General features: G+C 43.7%; 1 protein-coding gene and 1 long non-coding RNA gene across 14 annotated transcripts in view; one reads left to right on the top strand and one right to left on the bottom strand.

The window, feature by feature from the left end:
- Positions 1-22,793, bottom strand: part of ADAMTS9 (ADAM metallopeptidase with thrombospondin type 1 motif 9) — a 166,309-nt gene that overhangs the window by 27,886 nt on the left and 115,630 nt on the right. For 4 of the 5 annotated variants that reach the window (XM_082726986.1, XM_082726985.1, XM_082726987.1 and 1 more), the window contains 4 exons: positions 17,551-17,724; positions 5,570-5,743; positions 1,655-1,849; positions 495-627 (listed from right to left, as the gene is read on the bottom strand). In XM_082726986.1, coding sequence (XP_082583112.1) covers positions 495-627; positions 1,655-1,849; positions 5,570-5,743; positions 17,551-17,724 — 676 coding nt within the window. The remainder of the gene's footprint in view (positions 1-494; positions 628-1,654; positions 1,850-5,569; positions 5,744-17,550; positions 17,725-22,793) is intronic. The other variant, XM_082726988.1, reaches the window with a different exon arrangement.
- The window catches only part of LOC309862858, a 36,328-nt gene continuing 31,176 nt past the window's right edge, over positions 17,642-22,793 (top strand). For all 9 annotated transcript variants that reach the window (XR_014310754.1, XR_014310755.1, XR_014310756.1 and 6 more), the window contains exon 1: positions 17,642-17,741. This is a non-coding gene — a long non-coding RNA (uncharacterized lncRNA). The remainder of the gene's footprint in view (positions 17,742-22,793) is intronic.

The following is a 22,793-nucleotide window of genomic DNA, read 5'->3' as shown; positions in this document are numbered from 1 at the left end:
TGGAGTGAATATCCTGTTCACACTAATGCTATTTGGTTTTTAAAAGGCGGCGGGGGGGGGGGGATTTCTTTAAAATTAATTCTTTCCCTTTGGGGGGATAAAGATTTCTTTTATCTTTTTCCTTCAGTTTTATGGACAGGTAATTAACATGTAGCACTGTATAGGTTGAAGGTGTTTTGCGTAATGACTTGACATCCATACCCTGTGAATAATGACAATCAGTTTAGTTAAAATCCATCATTTCAGAGAGATACCAAAAAAAGACAAAAATGTTTTTTTCCCTTTGATGAAAACTTGTAGGATCTACTCTCGTGGCAACTTTCAAGTGTACTGCACAGCCCTATTCACTACAGGCTTCATGCTGTGTATTACATCCCCCATCTTTATTTCTCTTATAAATTCTCCATTTCCTAAAAGGGTAGGCTGACAGACAAAGAAACAAAGAAACCCTGTTCTCCATGCCGCAGAGAGATGGCTTCCATGGGCCAACTTACAGTGATAGATATTGTGACACGTTTTCCTCTCTTCTGGCTTCAGATCTGCAGGGCACAAGTGGCTGGGCTGGTCCTCGTTGGTTAAACACTGCACAGACCGGTGAGTCACTCCCACGCCACACGACACCGAGCACTGCAAGGCAGAGCAGAATTGGGGTGCCACTGCAGAATGCGGGGGGTGGGGCGCGGGCTCTGTGGTGTGCAGCTCACAGCCTTGGGCATCATGTCCTGAGTGTCATTTCAGACCCCAGGCTGCTAAACATCCGTACATGTACGGGATGCGTATGGCTCTGTGCTATGATACCCACATGCTTATACATATGTGTGTATAACATATATGTATTTATAAAGACATAGGTATGGGTACATAATATGATATATATATATATATATATATTTTTTTTTTTCCTCATTTAAGCCTCACAAAAATTCTCTGAGACAGTACTACCATTATTCTGTTTTTATAGAGAGGGAATTGGGGCCCTCATGTCAAGAACTTCATTCAAGGTCATGGTGGAGCCGGGAATCAAACCCTAACCACATTCAGTGATTCCGTGTTTCACCGCATCACTCTCCAACACTGAGCACCTAGGAGTCGGAGCTGGGGATGGTGGCAAGATCCCAGGGCAGTCCCAATTAGTCTCACTTACTGTACCCCTAATACAATGAAATACCCCCATTAAGGAGGGACTAGGCTATGTTGACTTCCTGACCACAGAGACAATGACTAGCCCTTCTGTCACGCTTACAGAGTTCTAACAGAGTTCTAGGGGCCTGTTTTTAAAAGCCCGGTGGTAAAATACAGGTAACTCGTCATTTGCTGTCACATCAACTCATCTCTTCTTCATAGCCACCCATTTTGCAGATGTGGAAAGTGAGGTGCCAAAGTGTTGTACCTTGCATTAACTGGGAAGTAGTATCACCAGGACTCTCAGTGAGGCTGGCCAGCTTCAGAGCCCGTGCTCTATGCACCGGGGCCACCCTGCCACCCAAGAACAGAACTTCTCTTCCCATGAGCCCATTTCAAGACCCTAACTCCCGTGGCTTCCCATCACCTCTGCCGGGAGCAGAATCCCTTTGGATGGGTCAGGCGGAACATGTTTAAGACGGACTTTGGGATCCCGGTGTTTTCAGATTTGGTGAGCAGCTGGTCTACTTACGCTCCCCCAGTTGCCGACTCTCCAGGTGGCCGAGACGGGGCACTCCCTCAGGTAGCAGGGGTGGACGCTGGGAGGCTGAGTGCCCGGGCAGTTGATGGTGCTCTGGTAGCTGTACTCGTAATTCTCCTTCCCGGTGTAAATCTCGCTACAGGAGACGAGCCTTTGTTTGTAGCCCTTTCCACAGGTCACTGAGCACTGGGAAGACAGGGTTTGGGAGGAGAGGCTGCAGTGGCGCCTGGGGGCAGCTCACAATACGCCCCTGACCTCTACCTCGGATGCTGACCCCTGACGACACTGCAGAAAGCTCTCACTTTATTAGCTTGTTTATGCATTTCAAGTGGCAGGCCCCAGGCACACAGGAGCCATGCAACCCGAAACCATGCATCCCGCATCCCGGCTGTAGGGCTTCCACTCCATCTTCTAGGCTCCCCAGGGCAGGTGTGGGGAGGGGGCCCTTGGGCCCCTTCTTTGGATTTCAAGGGGAGAAAGGGGGCAGGGCTCCAGCTGTCCCCGGCCCTATTTATAGGATCTCCAGCCCAGACCGCATGCTTTTCCAAACCTACAGTGACTGCACCAGAGCTGTGGCCATGGGGGATGGGGGGCAGCATCACAGCCCACCTGAGTTATGTGTGAAACCCAAGCACTTAGCCAACAGGTGACTCCAGGACACTTTTCCTTTCTGGCTTCCTGTGCTTTGCTTTTCTGTCTGTCCTTCTCTCTTCTCTCTCCCTGCCTGTATATCTTGACTGAAATGTTATCTTTCTGCTCTACCCTCTCTCTCTATCTAACCAGATCAGGCAACCACTTAACCTTTTTACCATAATTACACAGCACTTAAAAATACATAAGCAATACAGAAAAGGAGAAAGACACGAATATCTTACAGTGTCCAAGATCCTTCCCCTGATGGGATATCTAATTGGTTATTGATGCAATTTTCAAATATGTTCCACTTCCCAAGCTAAGTATTTTATACAATATATTTAAAAGCTGAAGTACAGTGAATTTAGTTTTGATGGTCTTTTTAGACACTGTCATCAAATAACCAGCCATCTCCGGTGAAGGTGTTCTGTGAAATTAAGTGAGAGGGTCAGGAGTCTTGAAACCGAAGGCTGTTTGAGGTGACCTTAGTGAACCCCAAAATAGACCACAGCAAGGGGAGTGTGATGCTTTTTCTGGGGTGAGGAACCACGGCATCCAGCAGGTCTCAAAAGCCACCGTGTTGTTCTTTCCGAACGTCTCCTGAGCAGTTGCTTGAAGCCACGTGGTTTTCCTCTCCTGTAACTGCTCTGGGGAGAAGCCACCCCTTGAAGAAGTCCCAGAGGTGAGGAGAGAATAGGCCCAGCCAGAGGCCCACAGAGCATCCCTACGCCTTCCTTTTCTGCTGGCTTGAGACCTGGAAGCGCCCTGCATACAACTCTTCCTTCTTTGGCTGCTGCCGTTTAAATGCCTGGAGAGCCAGCAGAGGGCAGGCCCGGGGAGGGCCGGGGAGGGCTGAGCTCGTCTGTGGTGTCTCATGTCAGGGCAGACAGCCCACAGATGCTCTGTCTGTCCAGGCTGGGAGGTAGGAGGGCGTGGGGAAGGCCTTACTCTGGATTCTCCATGTCTCGGGGTCATGTGCTTGTTTCGTCGTGAGCATCTATTGCTTCTCTAATTTGGGAAGAAGAGTGGAACAGGATAAAAATCATAAGAAAGTGCTCTCCCTGCCTTGGTGAGACACTTCAGGCCTGAGCAGAGAAAACACATGCATCGGTGGGGGTGGGGCATGTGTGTGTGTGGGGGGTGGATCCTCTTTCCTCATCTGGCCCAGGCCTCCCCCATTCAAGGAGAGCTCAGAGGAAAGCACACAGCTTGCCAGGTCCCAGAGGTCCCAGGGAGAAGGCATGGCTTGCTGTGGCTCTTGTGTTTTACCAGAAGCTTTTCTAGAGGGATTTCTGGTCCAGCGCCTTTGGTACTGTGGTCCTTGTATCCATGTAAGGACCTATCTCTAACCCTCGTAACTTTGCCTGTAAACATGCAGTTTGGGATGCATGATACAATTGAGAATCTGCAGAATTACCGAAGGCTTTTTTTTTTTTTTTTTTTTTTAATCTTCTTCAAATCTCATCTGTTGGAGGTTAAGATTAAGGTTAAAATAAAGCTCTAGGAGTGACATGACTCAGTCTTAGAAAGAGATCAAAATTCTTTTAGCATAATAATAATGACACAGAGAAGACTGGCTAAGATAAAGATGCCAGTGTTCATAGGGTGAAAGGTGTAGAAACTCCAGAAAGATGAATGACCAAGAACTAAGCAGGAAACCAACTAAGGAGGAGGTGAGGCAGGGAGGGACAGAGGCCTGAGGAGGGAGAGAGGCAGAAGGGCAGGCTTTTCCCCTGCTGCAAGTCAGGCTGTGGCCTGGTGGGGCAGCGCTGAGAACCAGAAGTTCCGGACCAAGCCTGAAGAGGAACTACGACAGGTGAATTGAAAGGAAGACAGGAGCCCTCTCCGGAGGATACCTTCCCCCTACCCTCCCTGGAATTTGAATGGGTTGGAACTTATGCCTCAACCCAAAGGCAAAGACTGTTTTGAACAAGCATCTGTCCTCCCCAGGTTCCTGTCTGGCCAATGGCAAATCTATTTCCAATGATTTGGACCATGTCTCCCCGCCCCTCTTTTAAGAGCACACTCAGAACATGCAGAGCTGGAGTAAAGCTGAGGTCTCTCAGCCTCAGCACCACTGCCCATTGGGCCAGATGGCTTTCTGCGGGGTGTGTGTGGCAGGGGAGGGGCTGTCCCATGGACTGGAGGATGTGTAGAAGCATCCGTGACCTCGACCTACTAGATACCAGCAGCATCCCACTCCCCCAGCTACGACATTCAGAAATGTCTCCAGACCTCGCTAGATGTCCCCTGGTTGGGGAAGCAAAAATAAAGAGAAGGGTGGGGAGACATGTTTAGAAAGGACTTTCGGCCAGGACAGAAATAATTCAACACCCAACACACATATCACCTACATGCAAATATTCCTTCTATTAAAATGTGAGATGGCTGCCCTGTCAAACCTGGAAGAGGGTCCAGGGACAACGAGCATATTACCTAAAAATTTCTGGCACTTCTGCTATGAGCCCATGTAATTGTATCTCTCATTTCTTTGGGGCAAATGACAACTGGTTTGAGTATTACAGGTCTTTCCGTCTTTGAGAATGTCATGAGGCTTGCAAATAATACGATCATGCTATTATTACCATTGGTACGTTAATACTAAAAAGTTTCTGCGTTAGGCATTGTGTACCCACAAGGAGAAGAAGAAATTGATTCCTTGAATATTGTGGAAAATTATTTTCTTCCTCTGAATGGGAGGTTGTTAAACGAGCAACCCATATCCAGCCCATGAAAGTGTTTGGTTTGCCCCATACAATGTTTCAAATACAAGATTGGAGTCCATATTTTAAAGTTAGATTTCGTTAGTTACATTTAGTTAGTTCAGATTTTTGTCCTTTCTTGAAAAATCAGGTCTGGTAACACAGGATGCATATTTCCTCAGGGCCTCCCCCGGAGAGGGAGAGAAGCCTGCCCTCTTCACGTGGTCTGTCCTGGTTGGTCACAGTCTCCACCATTCCCTGCTGGCTCCCCGACACTAAGGGCATTTTCTTACCTTATGTGTCTTCAGACACTCACAGGTATCAAATGAACTTTCAGGCCCTGTCCTAGTTCTCCTCCTTTATCTTACCAAGAGGATGTCATGGCGAGTCACAGAATTGAGGGGAACTGAGAGACAATCTCAGGTGCTGTCCCACTTTGCATATGGGGGGCTCTGGCCCCAGAAGGAAGAACTGGCAGGTGGGTCCCAGTCTTCCCCATTCCTGCCCTGGTCCCGCTGCTACTCTCAGGTGTCGCTGACCTAAAGGTGGTTACAAAATCTCAGGGACGTACCTCTGACCATTCTCCTGTGATCCAGACATACTCGCAGGGCTGCAAAGTACAGCTCTCGCGGTCCGCCGGCCGCTTGCTCATGTCACAGTGCATGCCGTGAACCTCGCTGCCTTTTTCTGCATCCACGCACAGCACCTTGCGGTACCTGGAGCCTTCGCCGCACGTCTTGGTGCACTGTTCATGACAGACAAGACGGTGTTGATACGGAAAAGTAATAAATGGTTTATTGTATGCTGTTATTGGAGAGATTTATTTTCCCGTCTGTACACCCACTAGGACTGTGAGGCCTCTGAGGGCAGGAATGATCAGAGAACTCACTGCTTTATCCCCTTACCCCCAACACTATTCTAGGCACAGTGATAGGTGTTTGGTAAGTGGCTACTGGACTGAAAGAATGAAAGCATGAATGAATGGATTTTAGGTGTGGAAAGGACCTTGACGCTTGATTACTCACTCAAATATGGAATCTCTTTAAAACTTTCAGCAAAGTGGTTATCACACTGTTGCTAAACATCTCTAGAGCCAGGGAAGCTGTCACCTGTCCGATGGCCCATTTCATCTTACTATTAAACATATCACTTTGTAGACTGCAGCCTTTTGTCCTAGTTGTACATTCCAGGGGAGCATGAAGGACAAGTTTCAGTTCTCCCAAGTCATACTTTGCTTTGTTGGGACCCCCGATTGCCTTTTCTTCTCCAGGATGGACTGCTATCATCCCTTGTTCACTCAGGAAATATTCACCAAGTTCCCAGTGTCAGGCCCGGGATGGGTCCTGGGACAAAAAGAGTGGACATGCACAGCACAGTCCCTGCTCTCAGAGAGCAGCTTATATTTTAGGAGCAAAGACAGACAAAGAGGATGTAGACGGGTAGGTAATGAGATTTAGCAAGTCCTGTGATCTCCATTTTTCAAGTGGAGAAACTGGGACTTAGCCTACATGCCCTGTCCCAGATCAAACATCTATTTGTGAGGTAGATGGGACACACGTTTTTATGCCCATAAACCAAGTCAGGAATATAGAGCAAGCGGCAAGTTCTGTTCTAGGACTATCTCTGTGTTGCCCGCAAGTTCTTTATCTTTTCTCTTTAACCAACGGCAAACTCCCTTTGAAGTTTAGCCTCATTATCTGTGTTGCTAAAGGTTTCTCAAAGCCTATCCAATCTAAAGCATCTGTGTCACCCAGCATTTGAAGACTCTAAACTACCTTGGAAACCACAGCGAGCTAAGCCAGGGAGGGGCCTCCTGTTTCCTTCACACAAGCACCACACACTCTGTTTTCCCTCAGCCTTACCTAACGCACCAACAACTGAGAGCTATCGTTAGCATGGTATCTTTGAAACTTTCTCTTTTTAGTATTTGGGAGATCCACAGAACCCGCCCCCCCCCCCAACCTGTCTTTGTCTTCTGTCACACATCCTTCTCTTTATTACCCATCTCATCCTGAAGGCATTTCAGTTTGGGATCCAGTCTGACTCAGAAATATCTTTCCAGATACCCCATGCCTTTCTTTCTTTTTCTTTTCTTCTTCTTCTTCTTCTTTTTATTTTTGGTATTAAAATACATGTAACATTTACCATCGCAACCATTTTAGAGTGGATAATTCAGTGGCATTTAATCATCTGTAATGTTGTACAATCACCATCACTATGTTGTTGCAGAACATTTTCATCACTCCAAAAGGAGACCTCATACCCATTTAAAAGTCAGTACTGACTTCCTCAACCACCAGCTTGTAGCAACCACCACCTGCTCTCTGTCTCTATGGGTTTGCCTTTTTGGAAGGCCATAAAGTGATGCCAAAGGGCATAAAGGGAATCCTACAACACGCAGCCTTTTACGACTGGCTTCTTCATTTCGTCTGATGTTTGCAAGGTTCACCCATGTTGTAGTGGGTATCAGGGTTTCATTCCTTTCTCTGATCAAATAATCATCTGTGTGTGGCTATACCACATCTTATCCCTTCAAATGGTACTGGACACTGGATTGTTCCCAACTTTCAGCTCTTGTGAATGGTGCCACCACGCACATTCGTGTCCAAGTTCGAACACTGGATTTCAGTTCTCTTGAGTCTACCCAGGTGTACGAGTGCTGGGTCATGTGATGTACCCCGTGTCTTTCGTAAGCCACTTTGTAGTTTTAGGAAGTAAAAGGACTATGTGATATGTCCTGGTAGCCTTTCTCATCTGCAGATTTAACTCGCTGTTTCTGTTGCTTGGATACAAACTGCAGGGTCTAGGGTGTGGAGTCATTCGAATTTTTCTGGGGGTACAAATATAAATTGAAAGCTCTGTGGCATTAGCAAGGAGAAGCAAATCACTCCCAAGACACCTAACTCAACCCTTGCCTGGGGTTTCCTGGGCCTCTGCAGTATGCTGGGCACTATTGTGAAGTGAGGACACTTCCGTTTATTTATTAAAAAAAAAAAAAAAAAAAGCCGAAGGAGTTACAGACCCACTGGATGCTAAAAAACAAAACAAAAGTGTGGTTAATCTGTGATGTGTAGATAAATGCAAAAGAAATCCTTAACTGCCCATAGAAAAAGTAATTTCTTAGAAAAGCAGGACCTAGGAGACTCGGATCCCGATGACTGAGCAGCCCAAACGGGACTAAACCTTTTGGCATGCTCTCCTTTCCACCCATCCCCAGGGCCACAGTCTGTGTCAATAAGTAACACTTTAAAGCAGAAATGCAAAGTTTCCTAGACCCCTGTTTGCTTTTTAAGTGCTTCTGCCTTGGTCTTTAAGAAAGGTTAACTAGCATAAAAACTCTCTTGCCAACAGTGGAAAAGGGAGTTGGGGAACCTCATCGTGAACATAACTTTAAGAAAAATTAAGCTAAGTGAATGAGTGACTTGTCCAGTGCTTTGGAATTAGTCAACAGCAGCTGTGAAGGTCACCTACCTGGCAAGGTTCTTCTCCCGGGGTCCTGACTTGAGTACCGGGGCTGGTGAGTAGAAAGCCAACCTACCCAAGCTGCTGCATTTCATCAGCTTTTGGGAATATCACTGCCCAACCCCCAACTCAGGATTAAGAACTCTCTCCTCTGTCCTAGAATATGACTTAGAATGTTCTAAAAACAGCCAGAAAGTTCAGCTAGCCTCATTTTAACTTCCAAAAGGTTTCCTCCATTCTCCGTGCAGCATTGAGAAAAACAAAAAATGAAACAAAACAAAAAAACTATATACCAAGTGTATAAGTAACACCACCGGCCTCCTTGAATTTGAGGACACACTGGAATTCAGCAAATCAGTGGTCATGGAGGACAGGCTAAGTCGGGTAGCTTGCTCATTGTCCTGGGAGATTTACTCCTTAATGCTGGGTAGCTTGCTCATTGTCCTGAACGCTACATATGCCTTTAAAATGTGCTGAAATTAACAGGAGGAAAAGGCCTGTCCAAATCTGAGAGCAGAGAAGACCTAAAATAAACTTTTAAGGTACTATTTTATTTAGCTGGATAGGTCGACCAGAGGGTGATGGTCTAAAAAGGGTCATTTAATGCAATGGGTAGAAACTGTCCTTCCTAAGAAATGGTCATGAAGTTGCTTTACACTTTTTTTGTGAGATGTCCTAATCATGGGTAGAAAAAAAATCACTTCCCGTTGTCACAAGCTCTACCTTTTCAGACTGCTGATTTTCTTCACGGATAATATAATCTGTAGTGCCATTTCTAGTGCGAGACAACCACCATGAGCTAGTGTGTGGACAGAAGAGTCACAGAACAAATCAGGGCCCTGACAGCACAGGGTTCTGTGTGTGCTACATAGAGTTTTTATGTCCTAAGGAACAGCAATTATAAGTCAGTTTATCTAACAATGCTTTGAATTAAAAAAAGAAAAAGCAGTTCTTCAAATGACCAATAGTTCTTTCTCATAGCTCATTTTAAAGTTAGGTACATGGAATATGGACATCCTTGTCCTCATCAGTATATTTGCAGGGGAAAAAAGCAGAAATAATAAGCGTGAAGACATCTGATACCTTGAAAGTTACTCGCCCATCCAACCAATAGTTGCCTGGGGCCAAGTTCTATGTTGGGCCCTGGGCTACAGTCTGACATCTTCCTATCCACGTGCTCTCTCTTATGACACTCAGATGGCTGCTACTCGCACCCAGTGGTCCACAAATCAGGACAGCTGGCTACTTTGTGAGCACTGGTGTTCAACACTTAGGGCTGCCTCGTATGGCTGTAGGAGCAGACATGGGTTTCATAACGGAGCATGATGGCTAAAGAAGCCGCCAGGGTCTTCCACAACTCTGACAGCAAGAAAGAAAAAGGACCAGCATCCAGAATACACCCAGTGCTAAACGGGGTACCCAAGCACCAGAGGATGAGGAGGACGAGTGACTGAGGAGATGGGTTAAGCAGGCAAGGAGGAGAAGGGGACATTGGCAGGAGGGTCTCAGTGCGCCTGGAGGCCAGAGGTGAATGTCACGGGGCGGCAGGGCATGGGAACGGCCACAGCAGCTGGGGGAGGTGACAAGTTCCAACTGCGATGGGGATTTCGGAAGATGGGCAGAGACCAGGTCAAGAAGGGGCTTGTTAATCTCCCCCATGGTTTGAGAGAAAACCTGAACCCTTGCCCTGGCCGCCAGGTCACATCCTAGCTTGGGCACTGCTGTAGGTCCAATCTCATTTCGGCCTTCTCTCTGCTCCTGCCGTGCTGGGCTCTGTCCTCTTCCTTCTATCAGGAATCGCCTCCTCCTGCCCTCCCCCTCCAACCACCCACCCGAGGGAAGGTAGGACTGGCCTGTCATTCTCCGTCTCTATCTCGGCACCCTGCCTCTTTCTGTGCCTGCACTGTTGTTGACATTTGGCAATTTCACAGAACGTGTCTGTGCGCTTGTTTTCTGTCTCTCCTCCGTGAGCCCATCGATTCCAGCCCAGCAGTGTCAGAGTCTCTGTTGCATCCCTGAGGCCTAAAGCCCAGCTCTTTGCAGGTGCTGGATAATGATTTCTTGAGTAAATTAATGAGGGAAGGAGCATCAGAGGGTCAATGTCTGGTGCTTGTACACACACCCAAACCTCATCACTCCCTATTGGAAACTTTGTAAAATGTTTGTCACTAACTGACCAAAGGCCCGCTGCTCTTTTCTAACTTTTCTGAGCTGAGGAGGTAAACGTGGGACTCATTCTACAGCTGATCTCAATAAAAACCTTTGGAATCCAAATATGTATGAGAGTGGTCCAAGTCTCTGCACTGGGCCAAACAGCCACGGGGTGGGCAGTTCTGCGAAGGCCGGACATATCTGAGCACAGCTTGTCTGTGGCAATGTGGCAAGAAAATAAAGGATCTGTTCTTACAGGAAAAACAGTTTGCTTGGCTGTTTTAAAAGACCTTTGAGAAGATCATGATTCTAAGGGGTTAGGAAATGTATTGCTTTATAATGTCTTTCTTTTTCCTTCCCTCCTTCCTTCCTTTTTTTCTTCCTCCTACCTTTTTTTGTCCTTCTGGTTCATTCATAGGTTCATTTATTCAAGAAGTGTTTTTAGTGCTCTAGGTACTGTGCTAAATGCTGGGGAGAACTCTAGTGAACAAACTCTCTGACCTCAAATGGGTGATAAAGTAGACAACGAAATCAGGCCACCACCGTTCAAGATGCTGACTGCTCAAGCACAGTCTTTCCAGGTGCTGTGAGCACTCAGAGGAGAGCCATCTGACTCAGTTATTGGTGAGGAGATGTGATCTGCAAGGGCTTCTGAGAAGTGACATCTTAGGTGAGGTCTGAAGAATAGGCAAAGGTGACCAAAGTAAGGGAAGGAGTAGGGCAGCCTCGTTGTGATGCAGAGGCACTAGGGGCAAGAGAATAGTTGGGGTAAAGGTGAAAGGAAGAATACTTGCCAGTCCTGGGAGATTTACTCCTTAATGCTGGGAGACATGTAACCCACATGCTCACAATACAAATTTGATTAAAGACCTCTGCTGCTATAAATAAGCTTATATGTCAGATTATAATGCAATGAATAAGTAAATCATTTATGACAGTAATTTTCAAATGACTATTGCCTCATGAGCATTATATTTCTAAAGTGAGCAAAACTGAGCATGGGGAAGTCAAATAAATTGCCCAAAGTTGGCAGGTGATATTAAAAGCCCAACATTTATGTCTGGATACAGCATTTTTCTCTTCTCCAATTATTTGCCATCCATCTACAAGCCCAAGCTCTACTTTTACAGTATCACTAAGGCACACTGATGCCCCTTCCCTGCTGCTCAGGCACCAGGCCTCACAATGAATGAAGGAGGTCCCCTGAGCTGCTGCGTCCCATCAAGACTGCCCCAACAACAGGACTTATTGTCAACCAAGGGGACCAGGAATTTAATTGTTTGAAGGATGTGAGAGGAGAGCCATCTGACTCAGTTATTGGTGAGGAGATGTGATCTGCAAGGGCAGATCCCTCACCCAGTCAAGGGAATTGTACTTTATGCCAACTTTTCAGTAAGAGCCTAGACAAGCCATTAAAAAGGAAATAAGATAATTCAATGTAGATGAATGTTGACATTGGAGGCAACAGAATATAAAATTCAGAGCATGTGTTCCAGAATCAGGCTTCCAGGCTTCAAATTCCAGTCTTATTACTTACTAAATGCATGAACTTGGATGAATTAACCTATCTAAGCCTCAAATTTCCTCATTTTTAAGTGAGGATGAAATTTTAATTACTTCATTAGAGAGTTATGGCAATGTTAAATGAAGTCCTCCACATAAAAATATTCAACACAGTACTTGGCCCGTAGCTTAATAAACAATAAGATATTTTTATTATCAGGACTGGCCACCACCCTATATAAGTCTGGAGGATGGAACTCATATTGTAACCTATGGGAATGGTAGCTCTTGAATTGTGCAGTGCACAGCCTGTGCAACTGTGTGACTGCAAAAACATCCTGATGATTATGCTATCATGGGTGTGCAGACCTTGTGCTCACCACAGTGGACACCTGGATTATTTCTCAAAATGAGGAGGCCACTGTTTACTATGTGCCCAGCATGAAATACATCTTGCTCACAAATAAGTGGGTTTTAATAATTCACAGGAGGGAAGCAAAAGAGAAAAATGCACATTCAAAAAGCAAACAAGAGCTCTGAAATGCTTGCCAAGGACTGCTAAGAAGAGTACTTCCTGTATTGGTGTAGGAGGTCTCCAGCACATCGCATCCAGTGGGCCTCAGCTCTGAGGCTGGGCCTTGGCATCCTCACTGACACCAGCTCAAGGTGTCACTCATGGAGAGTAAGAAAGTCAAGACACACGTCTGCTCAAGGTAGGCGTCAGGAAAGATGGTAGCAGAGGGAATGGGTAGGCGCAGAGGTAGGAGGAAGAGAGGAGGCTGAGTGCTGTGACTGAGGAAGGTCTGAAGGGTGCCGTTCTACTCAAGTGTGCTTTTTAACAAGGATACCTTTTTTTTTTTTTTAAAGATTTTATTTATTTATCAGAGAGAGGGGGGGGGAGAGAGCGAGCACAGGCAGACAGAATGGCAGGCAGAGGCAGAGGGAGAAGCAGGCTCCCCGCCGAGCAAGGAGCCTGATGTGGGACTCGATACGCTGGGATCATGACCTGAGCCGAAGGCAGCTGCTTAACCAACTGAGCCACCCAGGCGTCCCAACAAGGATACCTTTGATCATGAAATTAGGCACAGTGAATAATTATACCAGGACTTTGCCAGACACAAACAGGAACTGCCCACAGGTAATCAAGACTTAGGATCCAGTCGCTACCAACACTCACTCTAGGCTTAGTTGCTGTGAGGACATTCTAAAAGGGAACCCAGCATGTTTTACATAGGCTTTTTGATGGGTCTTGTCCCTTCTCCAGCTGCCCTGGGCCTCACTTTGCCAATTCAATATCAAGTGAGGGCGCCCGCTAGTATTCTACCCTCTCTTACCACCCAGGTCCACCTTTCTCAAACTTTGCACTTCCGGTTCAGGCAGGGGAGAAAGCGTGGTTGCAGAAGAACTATTAGAATCTGCTTTACTCAGTGCCTAAAGATTCTTTTGTCTTTATGAGAATGGTTAACCTTTCACTTTTAAGTATGGCCACAGGTCAGGCCATCTGCGTAGGTGTTCTGCTTGCTAGCAATATTTGAGGAATGTTTTTAAAGGATCCATCTGCATAGAACATGCAAAGATGCACACTTCTAGGCCTGTTTTGTAAGATCAGAGAAGGGACTTCCTCAGTGCATACTTGGCAAGGTTTCCACTCTTTGGAATTCAGAAGGAATTGTAAATGGAGCTTGTATTTCCTCGATTGGCTCTAGCATTTTCAAAAGTTGGCTAAAGCTTGAGCAGTCAGCTTAGATTCATTTCGGAACACTCTCTTACTTTTTGTTCCTTGGAAGTGTTACACAGGGTGGAGTGTGGCACCAGATGAAGAGGGAGAGGGAGAAAGCCAGCAGTGGTGGTCTGAAACAAGACTACAAAAAGAATATAGAGGTAACATTGAGGGAGACAGAGATCAGGGAGCCTTGTCTTCCTTCCGTATCTGATATTACCAATCCCCAAATCACTCTGTCATCGCTAAATTCCTCAGAGCAACTCTGCATCATCATCATTATTATCCCCATTCTACACATGGCAAACCCTAGGATCCAAAAAAATCAAGAATCCTTGTTCTAAGTCACATGGCTAACAACTCCCAGTCCTGGGATATGAACCAGGTCTGCAGAATTCCACAGCCCCTGGGGCTCCCAATAACTTGTGTGGCTCAAGTGAAATTAATTTGAAATTGAACTACTTTAGCCATTCCTCCACAACACCGTCTGGTGGAGGTAAAAAACATATAGAAAGAAAACAAGCAAAAAGTTGAAGAGACAGAAGAAGTGAAAGTTCTAAGGACACGAGATGCCTGCAAATGGATCCAATCCATTAGGAGGGGTGAGGGAGAGGGAAGGACGGGGCGGAAGGCTGATCCCCACATGGGTTAGCAATGCAGTTGTAAGAACACAATTCCATTCAAAATTGCATCAAAAAGCATAAAACACTCATGGATAAATTGAACCCAGGAGGTGTAAGACCTATACATTGAGAGCTCTGGAACACTGATAAAAGAAACTGAAAATGACACAAATAAATGAGAAGAAATTCTGTGCTCATGGAAGAATTAATATTGTGAAAATGCCCCCATTACCCAAAGCAATCTACAGATTTAATGTAATCCTTATCAGAATTCCAAAGGCATTTTTCACAGAAATAAAAGGAACCATCCTAAAATTTGTACGGGACCACAAAAGACCTGGAAGAGCTAAAGCAATCTTGAGAAGGAAGAACAAAGCCCAGGCATCACGCTCCCTATTTCAAACCATATTATAAAATTATAGTGATTAAAACAGAATGGTATTGGCATTAAAAAAGAACATCTAGATCAATGAAACAGAGTAGAGAGTCCAGAAATAAAGTCACACAGATATGGTTAATTCATTTACAACAAAGAAGTCAAGAATATACAATGGGGAAAAGCCAGTCTCTTCCATAAATGGTGGGGAATTCTATAAATGGACAGTCACATGCAAAATAATGAAACTGGACTCCTACCTTATACCATACACAGAATGAACTCACAGTGGATTAAAGACTTGAATCAGAAAGATTTGAAAACATAAAACCACTGGAAGAAAACATAAGGGGTATGATCCTTGACATAAGTCTTGGCTATAACCATTGTGAATGTGACACCAAGAGCAAAGGCATCAAAAGTAAAAATAAACAGGTGCGACTACATCAAACTAAAAAGGGGCAAAGGACCTGGCCAGACATTTCTCAAAAGAAGACATACACATGGCTAACAGATATATGAAAAGATGTTCACCATTGCTAGTCATCAGGGAAACGCACATCAAATTCACAAGGAGATACAGCCTCATACCTGTTAGAACAGCTATTAGCAAAATAGCAGCAAGTGCTGCTGAGAGTCTGGAGAAAGGGGAACCCCTGCGCACTGTGCATGTGAATGTAAATTAGGGCATCCTCTATGGAAAATAGTATGGAGAGTCTTCAAAAAATTAAAAACAGGGGGCACCCGGGTGGCTCAGTCAGTTAAGTGTCTGCCTTTGGCTCAGGTTATGATCCTGGGGTCCTGGGATCAAGCCCTGCAATGGGCTCTCTGCTCAGTGGAGAATCTGCTTCTCCACCACTCCCTCTGTGCTCTCGCTGTCTCTAGTAAATAAAATCTTAAAAAAAAAAAAAAATTGAAAACAGAACTACCATATGATTCTGCAATTCCACTTCTGCACATTTCTCTGCAGGAAATAAAATCACTAACTTGAAAAGATATCTGCTCCTTCCGCCCACGTTCACTGCAGCATTATTTACAACAGCCAAGACGCGGAAGCAACTCAAGCATCCATCAATGGGCATATGAATTAAAAAATGTATATATCTATATCTACATTGACATCTACAATGGGATACAATAGCCATAAAAAGAAGGAAATCCTGCCACCTGTGACCCCACAGATGGAACTTGAGGGCACTGTGCTGAGGGACATCAGTCAGACAGAGAACGACAAATACTGTATGGTGTCAATTATATACGGAATCTTAAAACAATCAAACCTGTAGATAGAGAGAACAGATCAGAGTGGCCGGAGGGGATGGGCAGGGGCTAGGTGACTGGGTGAAGGGGGTCAAAAAATACAAATTTCCAGCTATAACAGAAATAAGTCCTGGGAATCTAATATACACAGGGTGGCTATAGTTAACAGTACTGTATCATATATTTGAAAGTTGCCAAGAGAGTAGATCTTAACATTTCTCATCACCAGGAAAAACAAAAAACAAAAAACAAAACCTGTAACTATGTGAGGTGAGAAAATTTAACTATAACACTTATTAAAAACATACCATGGTAATTATTCTATAATAGATACATATATCAAATCATCATGTTTTCGCCTAAAATAAATACAATATTATATGCCAATTATATCTCTATACACCTGGAAAAAAAATAAGGTGGTATTGCTAGGAACACTTGTGCCAATTTTTTTAAAAAACTGCAGTGGTAGTATCTCAGAATGGTTTACATTTAGAATCAAGTCTTACTCCTTCTACTTGCTGGGCATGTGACGCTGGGACAGATGACACTGGTTCTCAGAACTCAGTTTCCTTGGCCGCAAAGTGGGCTGATAATAGTGACACCCATTTTGCCTAGCAAGGGGATGAGCATAAAGTTCAGAGCACTGAGCCCGCCACGGTTTCTCCCTCTTCTAAAATCCATTCTTGGTGGGAAATTCCTTATTATTCATATCACTAGAGCGCTGACAGCGTGTACTTTTTGTTTCATTCCAAAGTCAAAGGACTCTGTTTTGCTTTCTTATACTCTTTCCCCTCTTTCTACAACGTGTTCTCTTCTGGAACCAGACCTTCCCTCTTCCTCCAGAGTCTTACCTTCTCTAGCCAGACTTTTCTCCAGGGACACACAGTGTTTTCTTTAACTAAACATTAACTTGGAGAGGGAGAAAAACAGGTCTATCCCTGCATTCACTGAGCTGTTTTTCAGATTCCATCAATTTTTTTTTTTAATGTTGGAAATGCTTCACTAATTAACCAGGGATTCACAAGAGTGTCTGTCTTGGACTTGACAAAGTCACAAAAGGAGACACACGCAGAGCAGGTCCTACCTGGAATCTGCCTTGTGGCTGGTGGAACTAATACGGGATGCCCAAGTTGGGATATATGTATCGAAAATATGTCTTCTATCTCCCCCTCCTTTTGTGGAAGATAGCTGTATGCATTTGGCCCAAGGCCTGATACAGTGTTTCTGGAGGCAGCCCGACTTGGAACATTCAAGAACACAGACGTAGGAACTGCATAAAAAGGAGGAGCTCTCCCACCCTGGTCGGAGCGAACTGCTTGCCGTCTGACAGCAAACCTTCTGGGAAAGAGCCAGCCTTGTCACCGTGCTTGAAGTCATTTCAGGGTAAAGGATGTGGTGATTGCAAGGGGCTGAGCGAAACGCCTGGCAGGTGCCCACTTCATGGCTCTACTTACTTCTTGCCATTCCTCTGCCCTCCAAGCATAGCGAGGACACGGCGGGGCTTGGCAGACGTGCTCCGACTCCGGTCTGGTATACGGGTTGCAGTCGGACTCTCTGGCTATTTTGTGAGCTCCCATCTGACAGCCTACACTTCTCCGCCGTGTGCCTTGGCCGCAGGATACAGAGCACTAAGAAGAAAGACCGTGTAAGTGGGAGCTTTGGGTCATTTGGTGGGGGTGGGGTGGGGAGTATGTGTGAGTGTGAGAGTGTGTGTGTGTGTGTGTGTGTGTGACAGGGGTGGAGAAGGGTCACAGGCATGGGGAATGCACTCCTAATCTAATGACTTTCACCACTATTACAAAGCTTTCTAATTTCCAATGAAAGGGACCCAAGATAATATCTTAAATCTGCAAACTTAACTGTGGTTCAGAGCTGGTGAGTTAGATATGTATTCGAGTCTTGGGGAATCTCTAAAGTTACCCAAACTCTTGGAGACTGAATGAGGCTGGGAAAGATGATTATAAAACATTTAATACCAATCTCGAAATAAATAGTGCTGCCATGTGAAATAAAAACCCCAAATGATTTCTATCCCAGAGGACTGGAAGTTCTTGAAAGTTGGAGACACAGTGCCGTTGTACAAGAAGAATTTCTTGGCAGATTAAAAGTATAACCCAGGGAGAGTAAATCACGAAAGCTTTTAGGGCCTTATAAGTAGAATTATTTTCTCCATCGCTTCCTTTCTTTGCTCCTATTTCCGGAGACAAAGGAATTTTTTTTTTTTTTTTAACTACTGAATTCACAGAAGTATTAGAGCCTATTTACAACCTTAGATGGATACGTATATGGAGAATAAAAGCTGACAAGGAAAAACCATTTCCTTGGGCGGGCATCATGTTTCCAACCCTTGAAAAATACTGTTAATCAGGCTAAACATTTTGTTGACCAAGTTGCAAAACACCATATTAAGTCTGCAATTAACTTTCCTTTAAATTAATTTTTTAATGGTTTCCTCATTGTTGGGTTTCATAATCTTACTTATGGGCAGGCCAAGAATTATTGTCTTTATTAAGGTTTTGACAGAAACTACAGGCAACATTTGCTTGGAAAGAATAGTATATTATTATACTGAGCCATTTAAAATTGCTACCAAGTTTTTGCGATAGCTTGGCCTCCATTAATTTGTCTGGCATTGAGAAAACAAACTTAACGTACATTACAGCTGCATTTCTGAGATGAAGTCTTAAAGAATAGAATCACGATCTTTTCAATTAGAAAAGCATCCTTGTCCAATTAACCTGCAGCAGGATTTGTCTCGCTCTGAGGTTAATGGGAATTTACTAGCGAGAAGCACACCCAATAGATTCTGCTGAATAGTAATTTTATTTTCATTTCAGGTTTTAAGAAAAGAGCTGATACTCTTTAGAGAGCAGCTCGGGAAATCATATCATTTCCGATGGGTCTATGCTGGGCAAGAGTTTGAACATTCACATCAAAGCTAGCTGAAGAGAAGGAAATATTTTGAGGCAACACAGCTACTATTGTTTGGGTTTAATTGTATTAATTGGATTGAATGAGTCTGTGACCCAGAAGAAACCAGACTTAAAGTCATTATGTCCTGGGTGGAATGGGAGGGTTCCTAAAGACAAGTGATGGCCTTGTCTACAGAGATTGACCATTTAATGCTCATGGGAGCTACATGTTTCATATTCCCATTGATTACCCTAGAAATGAATGAACTGTAACTTGGGGGAGTCACTACGTGAATGACAGAGAGGTTCCAACATCATCATCATCGACAACAGACACCAACAACTAAAAAACCCTTTGGATATATATATGTATATATATGTACACACACACACACACACACACACACACACACACACACACGAATATCTCTAGACACTCCCAGAAGAGTGTATTGAAATGGAAATATAAAGAAAGACTAATTAGGTAGACAAGTTTGAGCACAGCATAGGGCTGATATATATTCAAAATCTCACAACGTTTTAATAAACTAAAGAAAAAGGAACAAACATTAAAGACTTTCAGAGTCTGTACTCTTCAAGCTCTAAATAAATGAGACCTCTTTTTGATGCTCATGTTACTGAGTAATTTACTTATGGTTCAATGAAGACAATGTATTAAGAGCCGTAAGTACCCAACATTAACCAAAAATCACTTCCTCCAGTGTTCAACAATTTCTCAAAAGGCAAATAAAGACACAGAAAGGTTTAGTGATAGGCTAAAAATTGTTATTTTTATAATGTCAAAGCCAGCTTGGAAAGAAGGAAAGTTTTGCCATGACTTAAGTGCACATAAAGTCTAAAGTTTGCTTTTCCGAATACCCTATCTACCATCATCTTTGTTCAAAAGCAAGTACACTGAGTCAGAGTTAGTTAGTTCTCTGTGTTGGACTTTCTTCCTGTGCTGTCTCAAGGGAGGCAACAATTTGCACACAGAGCTGGCCATGCTTGCTTGGTGAATTCTCTGAGGTTTGTATGGAAAACCCATGAATAAATCAGGGAGCATTAGAGAGACCTCTGCATGACCCTGGCCATGGTGAGGATGTGGTGATGTGTGCATGTGTGTGTGCTCAATGCTTCCTGTGCTAGTACATCTTCTATTTAGTGCCTACTGGAAAAAGGTTGAGCAGTCTCTGTTAATGGGTTTCCCCCTGCCATCATTCCACCATGGAATGTGCAGGTTTGAAAGGAGATGTTTTTAGTTCTGAACTACGGAACTGGGAACTATGTTTCATCTCTCTGTCCTCCCTGCCCTGCAGAATCCCCAACTTAGAGGGGGACTTCAATGTTTGTCTCCACAGATAAAAAGAATCTCTTTGTAACTTCTGATGTGTGGGGAATCATATATATACTTGAAAACTGGAAAGTATTTTACATACTTTTTCCCAGTATTACTGTTGAAATTATGGTGGTGATGTTATTTAGAGGAGGGACTAGCTTGAGAAACAACTATATGAACCAACTCTAATAAATAATAAGAGTCCCAACAATAATAGTGACCTTTTAACTTAGCACTTACCATGTGCCAGACTCCATACTAGGGTTTCTCCACCTAATAATTCTTTATTGTTTGGAGCTGTCCTATAGCCACTGTAGGAAGTTTAGCAGCTTCCCTGGGCTCTATCCATTTAATGGCAGTCATGTCTCCCCTCCTCCACCCACTTGTGACAACCAGTTCTGTCTCTAGACATTGCCAAGTGTCCAGAGAGTATAAAATCACCCCTGAGAGCTGAACTGCATGCTAAGCATTTGACAGAATGTATCTTTTATACTTCCTAATAAGTCTTTTAGAGAGACCCTGCACAAAGATGGCAAACAACAGAGATAATCAACTCCAGCAAAGACAAAAACACAAAGCAGTCAAAGTGAATTCTGCCCTAGGCAATGGGCCATGGCTACTCTGGATTAGAATTTGGCTTCCAGTTTTAAAATATGGTGCTAATAGGATGCAGTCTTCTATACTACGTCAGCAAGAGTGTGGGTGAGAGGCCTGTATTCAAACAATTCAACATCAATGCTTACAGTTCAAATACAAACGAAATAATGGAGAGTACACAAGCGACTCTCTTTCTCATCACTGACTATGTGCATAATGTGCATATGGTTTCCTTGATTTCTCAAAGGACACCAGCTACACATTCGCCATGTTTCTGCATGAAACATTAGCAGAATAGTTCAGAATCAGACGCTTACAACCAAGCTGTAATTTACAAGAAAAGTTCTAACCGAAAACGGCTGGTGGATTCATCGTGCAATTCGCCAGCTCCCATTTTGGTATTAGCACTGAAGGGTTTTTAAAATTTAATCATTTCCCTCGATTGAAGACACGACCGATGGCAAGACAAAGCATTGTGTTTTGTATCACTAAGGGAAAGAAGGGCTATTTTAATTAAATCATGGCATTCCATTGGTTGTTAGACCTGTTCTGAGCATACAGGGTTTCAAGTGTGAAAAAGACATGTACCTTAAGACCGAGAAATGAATCGACCGAGTGAATTCATGATCGACAAGCAATGACAAAGTGGTACTTTTATTCTAATCTGATCATTCATTCTTTTGATTTCTGACCTTCATTTTTTTTTTTAAACCTTTCTATACGAATGGATTAAACAATTTTTATTCTGCAATGGTTCTATAATCATGGGACTCCAAAGCCTTTGCATTTATCAAAACTGAATCAAGAATGTGATGCCGATTTTTGACTTAAAATTTCATGGGCATCCCTTATCTCTTGATCCAAAGCATCTCAACAAATTGAATGTGGAACTTCTAAAAAAAAAAAAAATGCTTTAAAATTTTAGTGAGGATGTTTTCCAAAATAAGCTTTCCTTTTATTGGAAAGATTTCCTTGACAAATTCAAGATTTTCAAAAGATGTAGAAATGAAACATTCCACATTAAATCTCAAAGCACCAATTTCGAGGGTGAGACTATGAAAATCAACACAGCCTAATATTCTATACGTCCTATTATCCTCAGACATTTCGACGTGATGAGAAATGGCCCTAATTCTTCTTCCTATCTGGAATAGGAGATAACTAGAATGTTGTATCAGCAGAAAACAGAAGGACCAGATAGAGATAAAATCTTCTCAACATTGTTGCAAATGGATAATCATTGCTCTTGCTTCAATATCACTGCCTCAGGGTTATTTGTGTTTACCAATGGATCATTAGTAAGCCAATAATCTTTAACCATGCAGACTGTCTATCTCCATTAACCACTGCATCTGATTATTTTCAGGCATACTTCTAAATCGCATAAATCAGATTTTTTTCATGTAGCACCTTGTTTTGCCTGCTTTTATAATTCATTTCTACAAATCAAATCAGGGCATTACAAAGCTGGCCACAGACCATTACATAACTGTGTTTACTTGCATTTTCTACAAAGGTGACTAGACTGTTTTAGGCAATCATTTTGAACAGGTGCAGTCTTTTCTAGGGAGGCATTCTGATAATCCTATTACCTTATGTTCAAAAAAAAAAAAAAAAAAAAAAAACCACCCTGCCAGTGTTCAAACCTAATCATCCCAGCTTTGTAAGCAATTTTAGACTTCCCAACAAGATCCCAGAATATTGGATTAAAACTCACTGTGTTTACCAATAAAGAGTGAAAGATTCTTTTCATCGTCTCTATACTGAATAAATTGGCCTATAAAATGAGCATCATTTTCATGCTGCAAACTTAATATTCAGGGCATGATGCGAATAGATAAGTAGAGGCCAA

The sequence above is a fragment of the Mustela nivalis genome, assembly GCF_964662115.1.
Source record: "Mustela nivalis genome assembly, chromosome: 1".
In the NCBI taxonomy this organism is placed as follows: domain Eukaryota; kingdom Metazoa; phylum Chordata; class Mammalia; order Carnivora; family Mustelidae; genus Mustela; species Mustela nivalis.
This window is presented reverse-complemented; position numbering and strand designations above follow the sequence as displayed.